General features: G+C 35.9%; 1 protein-coding gene across 1 annotated transcript; it reads right to left on the minus strand.

The window, feature by feature from the left end:
• Positions 1–9,799: 9,799 nt before the first annotated feature.
• On the minus strand, positions 9,800–10,234 carry TRIADDRAFT_33301 (uncharacterized protein; the record flags this gene model as incomplete). Its single annotated transcript, XM_002117942.1, has 1 exon — positions 9,800–10,234. A coding segment is annotated over one exon (435 nt), but the record flags the coding sequence as incomplete, so codon positions are not given.
• Between the last annotated feature and the right edge of the window lie 793 nt (positions 10,235–11,027).

Genomic DNA, 11,027 nt, shown 5'->3' on the forward strand with positions numbered 1-11,027 from the left:
TCGGCTAGTGAAGCTAGTGATTTAAGAGAAATTGTAAGTGGACTATCAACCAGCGCATATAGCAAGCAACTGAATAAAATTTGGTCCGTTGGTAAACGCTTGAGTGATATGAAATTATGTTGTCAAGATCGATTTTTAGTTACTACATGTTGGAATGTAGTTCAGTTGTGGCGTTTGGATCAAATGAAATGTGTAGTAGAATTTGCTTCGCATGATGATATCCAGCATCGAGCAGCTTGTGTTGCTAATGTAACTAACAAGCAAGTATTGGTAACCTATGATGAAAGAGAAATGATCATTCATTTATGGAATATCGAAAAGTTTGGTCAATCTGTTCGCGATTTCAAGAGTAATTATCATAACATGAATTCAAGTTGGAGAATATCTGGAGCTTACGAAAATTTAGTAATGTTTATTAATTCGCCACAAGCCGTAATGCATGTCTTTAATGTGTCTAACGGTGAGACAATGCATCGTGTTCAAATCCCTCCTGCCGCAATGTATCGCTCGTTAATCACAACAAATGGGAGAATACTTCTTACCAACGATACTGATGATGCTGTCTCAGTTTGGGATGTCCGATCAGCTCAATGTCTTGGCGTCATTAAAGCAACGGAAGTCGATGAGTTATCATTTGATAATACCAGTTATGCCTTCCTGTCTACTAATAATAATTATTACATGATTACAAATTATTTGAAAAACAGCAATATCCATAAATATGATTTATCAACTTTGGAAAGGAGTCCATTTTCTAGTTTACCTGTTGATAATATTAGTACATTTGTATGCTCACCATCCTATGTGATTACAGCGGCGCACGCCGATCCAAGGATATTTGTTTGGGATACTAAAAGAGCTGAAACAACTGCTGCAACAGAATCAACATTCTGCCCCAATTGGATTCAATTGGTCCGAAATGATGAAGATTATGTAGTCGCTTATCAAAAGAGCATGTCTTCTTTAACCATTTGGTATTATCCAACGTTTCGTTTGATCAGAACTTTAACGAATGTCAGCGAAAATATGTTTCATAAAGATGAATTAACCATCAATAAGGATATCTTAGTTTTAAGGAAATTACGAGATTTAATCGTGTATGATTTTGAAAAGAATGTTATTGTCAACAACATTCGTGATGTAAGGGAAATTAGCGGTGATTTTCCTTACCTGACATCATATTCTGTCATTGGTGATGATCGCATAGCTATTTTGCCACGTTCTGATAAAGCCATGTATATTATCAAAGTAAAAACCGGAGGTGTTGTTGCTCGATTACGTAAGGATGTTGAAGGTATTGAAAGCAAAGAAATTGTTGGCATGATGGTCAATCCACGCAGGACTGTTGCTGTTTTATTTGTTCAGTTTGAGATGCCCTATTTTACAGAATTGATTGTATGGAATTTTCGAACATTTCATTCCACCATTTTCCACTTTGATCACAAAGAGCAGCGTTATAGCGAATTTACTATGTCATGTCTAAGTCCAGATGGGCAATATTTAGCCTATAGAATGGAAAATCGCATGTACGTTAATTTATTATGCTTAACTGAGGGCAAAGTCAAAGCAAAACTCTTTTGCAACGCTGATGTTCGAGCTATTAATATGACATCGGATAAGTTAATCATTAGCTATGGTAGTTCAGGCAGTATTGGCATCTGGGATTTAGTACTTGAGCGTTGGGTCCACACGCTTGCCGGGCATGTTTCCGGCATAAGTAGAATTGTGCTTACACCGGATTGTAGAATATGTGTCACTGTCGCCGATGGACTAGATTGCTCTGTCCGTATGTGGGATGTTATAAAGCATAAGCAACTATCAGTTTTTACATCTGATGTTAAAATTTTCCAAGACAACATTGTTTTAAATAATGAAGGGAATTGTATTATTCTCCATATGCCCGGTATGGGTTCAATTATGACTTTGAGATTGGTATCACCAGATTCGTCGGAAAATAAAACAGTCGCCATAGATGATTCTTTTTCAACGGACGCTGCCAAGGAAAGTAAAGTCATCGATGCTTCTGTTGCTATAAGCTAGAATAAACGTATTTTGGTTATATAGCGTATCCTGTATTGAACTCGGTATCATTTACTATATTAGCCTTGAATGGCTTCATGCTCAAAACCCATTCTATGTAATATACTCCCTAAGTGCCTTGATTTTAAGGGATAAACAATGTCTATTGATATCCCGTTTTTTAAATTTGCTATCAATAATTATATATATGCATACTTTCCATCATTGACTATATTAGCCTTGAACGGCTTCATGCTCAAAACCCGTCCTATGTAATATACTCCCTAAATGCCTTGATTTTAAGGGATAAACAGTGTCTATTGGTATCCGGTTTTTTTTAAATTCGCTATCAATAATTATATATACTGTAAAAATATAGCAGCAGTAATACAGAACAACAGTTGTTAAAATACACTGTAATACTGCACGATAATCGCATACGTGTATACCGTAGCGTATAGACGCGTATATTAGATAGTTTTACTAATAAACATGATTTTAAGGCAATATCAGTTGCGAAATCCTAGTATTACTGTGCTTGATTAAATAGCGGCCAAAACATGAATGTTGTCTTAGCTTGTAGATACTGCAAAGTAGTGTCTCAAAAAGATTCACGTAAAATGACAGAATTTGTGATTGCTCTATTTCATTAAAATTAGACCAATAATTAATCAATTAATCAGAGCATCAATGATTTATTAATGAATGCGTTCAAAAATATGCAATACAGCACAATGTGTATTCTGTTCAATGACACGTATGGACGCAGATTGTTGAATACAAAACGATAATTAGCAGAGTTTATTATTATTTTCCGCTGCAAAGTTCAATAACTACAATTATACCTACTAATGCACAGATCAGTTCTGCTAACACTCTACAGTTTTGACTAGCAGTTAAGGATCTACTTTTGTAAGATAGATTTGTATAATAATAGACGCTTAAACTTGATAGTGAACCGGATCAATATTGTAGCCTAGTGATGTTTCTTATCGTGTAGTTGAATTAGAATCTTTTAGATGATTTAATATACTGTAATACACGAAGGAGTATTGTACCTACTCTTTCTTGGTACCAATGGTCTATTTTTCCCATTTTTTATTACCGATATATGATTTTGTGTATGATAATGTTAACTTATTGACTAAATGAACTATTTCTTGTTTTGGATAATAAATTGGTCATAAATTTGTTTAAATTATTTTGAGGCATCTCGATCAGAATGATATGAAAGTTATCTCTACCATAAAAATACGTAAATCATTAAAATTTACTGCCAGCCGCAATATTTTAAGTCATTGGCAACGCGGTGCATCATTGCGCTTAGAAGCTTACTCGTATCATGAAAACTGCAGCTGTACTGTATATTTGTTCGTTAATTTTACCATGTCTCTCAGATATTTTCGCTGAAAGGGATATCATCACTGGTGATGACTTTTCGTGGTGTACTATTGCGCTTATAAATTTATTATTAATACTGCATGATGGGCTTTACTTGAAGAAAAGTAATACTAAAGTTTCAGTAAACTATCCGTTAACTTTGGTAAGATTTCAGCCATTCTCAGCGATGGGTAATGTGCAAGAAAGCGAATGAGGAGACTGTTGTGCCAAAGAGCGTCAGGGGCGGGAAATATCACGTAACGGAAATCGCACGTAGCAAACCATTATGACAGGAATGAAGTGATAACTACAGTATACAGTACACGTACTGTACTCGGTGTACAGTATACTGTACTGTAGTGCATACGCGCAAATACTTGCCCTGTTACTGTAATGAATCAGCAGCGTCAAAAGCTATGGTGTCTTCTACTTGGATTTTTCTGGCCTTCTTAGCGAAATTTCTTAGAGTAATCCACCTTCTACATCAAGTATAAAGCGACGGATAATCACTACTGTCACTATTAAGATATTTTTACTACACTTGTATTTTTACAGGCTTTTATGTTAGGAAATTTTCGAAATGTACCATTCTCCACCACCTGTATCAGGCCAAAAGCCCGTAAAAGGCGTTCGGTAAAACATTGTCTTGACGATAAAGAAGTGTTTCACCACGCTTGGAATTTTCATCTTCCTGGCTTTCATAGCAGAAATTTAGATCAATATGTGTTCGTCATTCTTTTACGCTTATCGGCTTTCTATGTCAAGCAAAGAGCTCGTAAACTGTCTAGCATAACATGCATTGCTTTCGCCGTACAGTTACTTTCACTTCCATGATGAAAGCATTTTGTCATTCGAACCGATACTCATCCCACCTCGTACTTTCACTTGGATTTTGGACAGCCTCTAAGGAAAATTAAATTAGTCAACTTTCGACGTCCACAAACAAAGGGCCTTCATAAAGCTGCTGGCAATTGATCTTACCGTAGAGGTATTTTTTTTTCCTCACTCGAATTCTTCATAGGCTGTAATGGTGGAAATTTGGATCTAAATATCCGAAATTCTTGAAGCTAATCAACTTTCTACATCAAGCAAGAGAGCTCAGAAAGCGACCCACAAACGTACTTCTCTCAGCTTCGCACTATAGAATTTTTTTGTCACCTTTTCTAATGAAAGCAATATGTCAGCTATGTCGATATTCATTGCACCTCTGACTTCCGCTTGGATTTCTCACAGCCTTTCATAAAGCGGCCTGCGGTCAGCCAGGCCTATGGAGTCACGCCTGGCAGAATTCAAGCCATGAAAGTGTAGGGACTGTACCTTTATGGTGAAGTATACTCTTTGCCAGGTGTAGCGATACCCGTCAATAATAAAATGTGCTTTTCATTGCGCCTCTGGTTTCAATTGGATATTTCACAGGCATTAACAGTGGGAAATTTTTCAAGCTAATCAATTTGCTACTATGCTACTATGCGGACTGGACCGGAAAAGAGCTAATTACTGTAGATTATATATATCGTCATGAGTATCGATTTCGCTCAATCGTAGATTGATAGCAGTCAATAAAATGCTGTTTTGCACGAATGACAGCACTTAATTCAAAGGAACGATTGCATGCAGTATTTCAGGAAGCAACTCCTTTCACTTGTTCTTGCTTTGGCGTGATAAAGCAAGGATCATGACTAGTCACGTAATGATATAGCATCATCAGCAAAATAGGTATGCATACGCAAGTAAATACAGACTTCTTATATTGGAGTGGGCATAAAGTTATCGTTTTACAGTTTCATTTAATTTGTACTAATATTTTTGCTAGGAAGGTTTATGAAAAAAGAAGTGACAACGCAACCATTTTTTTTCGCGGTTGAAATTAAAGTGTCTATCTATACAAGAATTAGGAATGCACATACAACGCACCATTGAGACCACATTACGAAATCGTTATGTTTCAGTAGGAAAAGAGGACAAGGTACAGTACCATGGCTTAAGGTTAAGTAAGTAGAAATTCATACCTGTATAATCAGACAGTAACTGCTAATGAAGGAACAATACGTACATAAGAGTAATAACATCCCTTTCGCTGTAGCATTTTAGCGATTGGCGGTTGTATAGTACATGACTTAAAAATTCTTCGTAGAAAGCAACATTCATCGCAATATCATAAGATTTCTCCCGTAATATTGTATATAGTTGCAAATCTAGTGACATCAAATTAGTGTAAAAATCTCATTGCACCCCATGTTAGTAAGAACGTTCCATCGTAGTCAAAGTGATAGCATAATCAGTAACACAACAAGACAAAAAATGAAGAAAGGTTTGGATGGAGATTATCCTAACCCTAATCTACGACCTTGTTGCATTATTTACTTGAAATGAATGATGACTACGGTTAAATTAGAATTTTAATGCAGGCGACGTGTGTCATTTTATTACGAACTGGGTCAGTAATCAGTTAACTTGCTGATCACTACTCTATTATTAAGATATCACCTTCAAGTCAATTCGACCTAGAAATGGAATTGGATATTTCCGGTGATTATCGCGCTTATTTCTACTGAATAAACCATTCGCTTCAGTTAAAGAATCCAACGATTACCTTGAATCAACAATACTGATCACATTGCAATTACATTAAGATGGTTCATTTTATTGGTTGGATAATCATAATTAACTAATCAGATATGACTATTTAGATCATGACGTATATTGACTTAACGGAATGGTTATAATCCACAGTTGAACACCATTCATTTCATTGATTTCGCAGCCGTAACTAGGAAATCATCGATTTAAAACGTGATAACTTGAATTAATGACTTATCAGTGCAATCTACGAAAAACTGGATACTTTAAGATTTTACAGTGAGATATAAAGCTTATAGTGCATGCCATGTCTTCAAATGGCTATGCATCCGTAACTTATGAAAAGACAAGGCACAATTACAGCACTTTGATTATGTTTACTTCTGAACCAATGTGTTCTACAGTAGTATAGCTTAAAATAACTCCTAATTTAGGCTTTTCATTCTAGTATCAAATAGTAGTTGTTTAAATTTGCTAGTAAAAATTGAGTACAATACTTTATGATTGATAAACGTTAGCGAACTTTGGTATATGGTATAACTAAGCCAGAATAGAATTTAATTTATTCAACTACAACAGTCAGATTGGATCTACAAATGCAGATTAGTAGTGCTTGTTATCTTAAATGTTGATTAACGACATTTATATCCATGAACTACGCAAGTATTGACTCATATGTTAGTACGCACGCAAGCTTACAGTTTGCTGATTTAAACTGAACTGCCTGCAAATAGATAAGAGTTGTACCCATAAATTATAGCCCTGAATACACTGATAAGTATTTCTGGAACTATCAAATCTTACTGTGCGATCTTGACTATCATATTACAATTGTACAATGTTAACGAAGAGAAATAAAAATATAAAGCATTCATCAACAAATAAGTACACTGCAGTCATTAACCTTTTACCATCGAACCTTAAAATATAAATTAAGACTTACGCGATGTTAATGTTATAACGTTTGCTTTCTATATCGCTATCGTTAAAGCAGTTATTGTTTTTATTGTTATTATTATTATTATTATTTTTTTCTTTTTCCAAACTATCGGAACAATAAACTATAGCAGTATTGCCTGAGCATGTGTAAAATACAGAATTTTCCATCTTGTTGACATTTTTCATGGCTACGTTGGTTAACTTTGCCTTAGTACTTGATTCGTTCCTCTTAATTGTGATCGTATAACCAGCTGAATCTTGTGTTTTATCCTTGGAATTTCTTGATTCATTGGTAGTGGTCTGTCGTTGTTTGTAATTCATGACAGCGATGGCGATAATAAGAATGATCAGAGAACATACGCAAGTGACCACAACAATAAACCAGGGCTGGTTATAAAATTGGATGGAAGCCTTTGTCACTTTTATGGATGTCGTTTGAATGGATAGAGTACTACTGGCTTTACTGTTCGCTTTGGGGCCTTTAGTTATTAATTGTACATCGTAAAGAGTATTGGACGATAAATTGGTTAATTCGATCTGGCGACTTTTAGCCGGAATGTTATCGTCGTAAATATCAAATTTAGATGAAATGGATTCTTTATATTCTAGAATAAACCCCATTACATCAGATTCCTGTACCTGCCACGCTATTAGTGCTGTATGTTGTGATATATTAACAACTTCTAGGTTAAATGGCGAGGAAGGAATGATTGATCGAGTCACAGCTATGACCGAAATTGGTACACCCCCACCGTTTTTGTTACTTGCTGCAACTGTAAATCTGTATTTACCATCAATGAAAGGTCTTGATAGCAATAGAGAGGTTAAGTTACCATCATGAATGTGTATTTGCCATTCATCGGTACGATGTACTGCTAATCCATACGATATAGTATAACTGGTAACGAAGCTGTCTACGACAATTGGAGGTTGCCAAGTAAGTTGAATTGTACCAATATTGATCTCTTTCGCTTGTAATTGTTGGACTGGCCCTAAAGGCAGCACATTGAATGATAAATTGCTTGTTTTAATTAAAATAAAACTATAATCAAGTATGTTTGATACAAGATCGGTAATTATTGTGTAACTATGATTATTTTACCTGGAACAGGATCGGAAAGAATCAGAGAAGATTGCAAATATGTTTTGCTATCGCCACCTTCATTGAATGCATTAATTTGGTAATTATAACTCTTACCAGCATCTAAGTTTTCCAATAATATAGTGCTCCGATGATACAGAGTTTTAGTTGTCCTGTTTATAGCGTCATCGTGATCTATTAATTCCACCTATGTTTGCGACGAAAAAGTAATATAGAACAGAGTTACAATCTAATTTCCGTCGTAATTTAATCTACTTCTATTTCTTAGGTAACAGTGATAATCTTACCGTCAAAGTGTGATCACATAAATTGATAACTCAGTATTTCTTAGATTGACTGAGACTGGCATTAAGATACAGTATTGGCTAATATTTTACAGTAGGAGGCTTACATAATTGTTATAATGGTCAGATCGCAATGCATCATAGTTTTACTTACTCTGTAACCAATAACGCTGTTACTTAATGTTTGACTGTGATTACTTTCAGAAAAAAAAGACCAAGTTAAAACGACAGCACTGTAAGAGATAACATAAACCGATACATTTTTAACTATTCCATGAGGTGGCTGGTTTCCGAAACGAACTGTGAGATTTTGATGAGGGTCGACAGTTATACCAACATTGTTGTAGGAGAAGACGCGTATAACATAGTGCTTGTCTGGTTGTAATCCAGTTACGATAGTATGGTTAATACTGAAATCTGGCAAGGAAATATTTCGCCGTTGAAATAAACCTCCGAATGCACTTCTTTCACTTAATATAATGCGATAGCCGAAACCCGGTGCGAAGTGAAACAATCTAGGAACTGATTTCCACCATACCTCAATTCCATTTATTTCTTGAGCATATCTTGCTCTCACACTTAATGGAGGATAGCCTGGCGCTTCAAAGTACGTATTATTAATATACAGATATGCAGGTCTACTAGAGCCTAGTTTATTGACTGCGATAACTGCAACGCGGTAAATATTGAAGGGATAAACTGCAACCATAGCTGATGCTTGCCAAACGGGAATATTATCTTTCAGTAAGTGATAATGATGTGAATTAGTAGCAACCAATAACTTATAATATAGCAGCGGGCTATTGTTCGCCCTGCCAGGGCGCCATGTTATCATGACTGATTTCTTATTACCTATTAAGTTATATTGCGTTTCAACTGGTGGTAATGGTGGTCCTTGGATAATAACTTTCCCATCAGCTTTAGCAAATTTGCGTGTACTGCCAGTTGGTACAAATGAAATAACCACACAATTATAAGTATTGCTGTCATTGATGGATGCTTCTTGAATGACTAACTTGCTGCTAGTTTCTTTATAAGCCGAAATTTGGACTGCTCCACTATTTTGTAATTCTTCCCTATCGTTATTTTTATACCAATGAACACTTGTAGCCAAACGACGATCTTTATTTATTAAACATGTTAAAGTAATCGTACTACCGATCGGAGCCTGAATTACTGGTGGTACTACGTTGGCGGTAGTTTCTCGGCACACATTAATCATGACACCTCGACTTTGGGTCTTACCATAAACATTACTAGCAGCGCATTTATATAATCCTTCATCAGTGGTTTTTAATGAATGAATAGTAAATCCAAATCCTTTGACATATGTTATATGATCATTGACATCTATATTTACGTAGCGATTATTTTTAATTAATTGCGCTCTGGCTTCTGGAATTCCTTCAGCTACACAATCGATGGAAACGGAATCTCCAATTAACGCTATAACTTCTTCACTGGGTACCTTAATTAGAGTTGGTGGACAACCGTGGACATTCAGGTAGGCATTACTTACAATATTGCCAATACTATTCATAGCTATACAAGTATACATATTTGCATCTTCGATAATAGCGTTGTGGACGGTTAGATTACCGTTATTTGTAATGGTATATTTGCTACCATTATGGATGCGCTGCGCATTATGGTACCACAAGTAAATAATATTATCGCCGTCAGCAACGCACTGAAATGTAACGTTGTGAGTAAAGCATGCTTCAGCATTTTTGAGTGGTATCTTCCATTTTGGCTGTCGAATAACGTTAATATCACATTCTGAGAAATTATGACTATCAATTGAAAAAGCATAGCAGGAGTATGTACCACGAAGATTCGGTTGTATATCTTTTATTACCAATTCTCGCAAATGATTTTGTATCGCAATCGCAGGATGTGTAGTCAAAATTTGATCATTATATAACCACATGATCTTTGGCAATGGCTTACCATAAGCCATACATTCTAACTTGATATTACTGCCAGCTAAGACGGTAGAATCATGTAAAGATTTAACGATGGCAGTTGGTACTCGTAGTAGAGACGGTTGTTGCGTGAAATTCAGTCGTTGCCACTGCCCGTAAACGTTGATATTAACAAAGCTGTCATTAGATACAAGGTAAAATGTTTGTGTGACGATACAACGATAAACTCCAGCGTCTTTTGATTCAGTAAAACTAAAATATAAATTGCCATTAGATTTGGATATAAAAATTCGCTCATTTACTATCACTGGATGTTGTTGCTGTTTGCCTTGATTAGTTACCTCAGACTGACGTACCCATGTAATATTGACAATTGGCGGTATAATTTTAGTTGATGGTAAATTGCAGTTCAGCATGACACCGGACCCTAACCTTCGGATGGTATCAGGGAGATTATGAGGAATGGGTACCCTGTTGCCCACATCGACAGTAGCCAACCGACTAACGCTAGTCCCCCATTGATTAGTAGCAAAACACTGATATTGACCATGATCTCTTCTCGTGGCTGCTAGTATTGTTAAGCTACCATCTATTAATTTTATTCGACTACTGGACGTTATTTCGAAACCATTATGTCTCCATCTGTAGCTGATTAAGTCATAACTTCTAGCGCGACATTTTAAGTAGAGAGGTAATCCGATCACAGCAGCTCTACGATCGACATAATCCATTGGCTGTAATTCGAATTCTGGTAGTTGAATTCCCCCTTGATGAAGATGAGCACGGTCACTAACAATT

This window comes from Trichoplax adhaerens, genomic scaffold (assembly GCF_000150275.1).
Source record: "Trichoplax adhaerens TRIADscaffold_33 genomic scaffold, whole genome shotgun sequence".
NCBI lineage: Eukaryota > Metazoa > Placozoa > Uniplacotomia > Trichoplacea > Trichoplacidae > Trichoplax > Trichoplax adhaerens.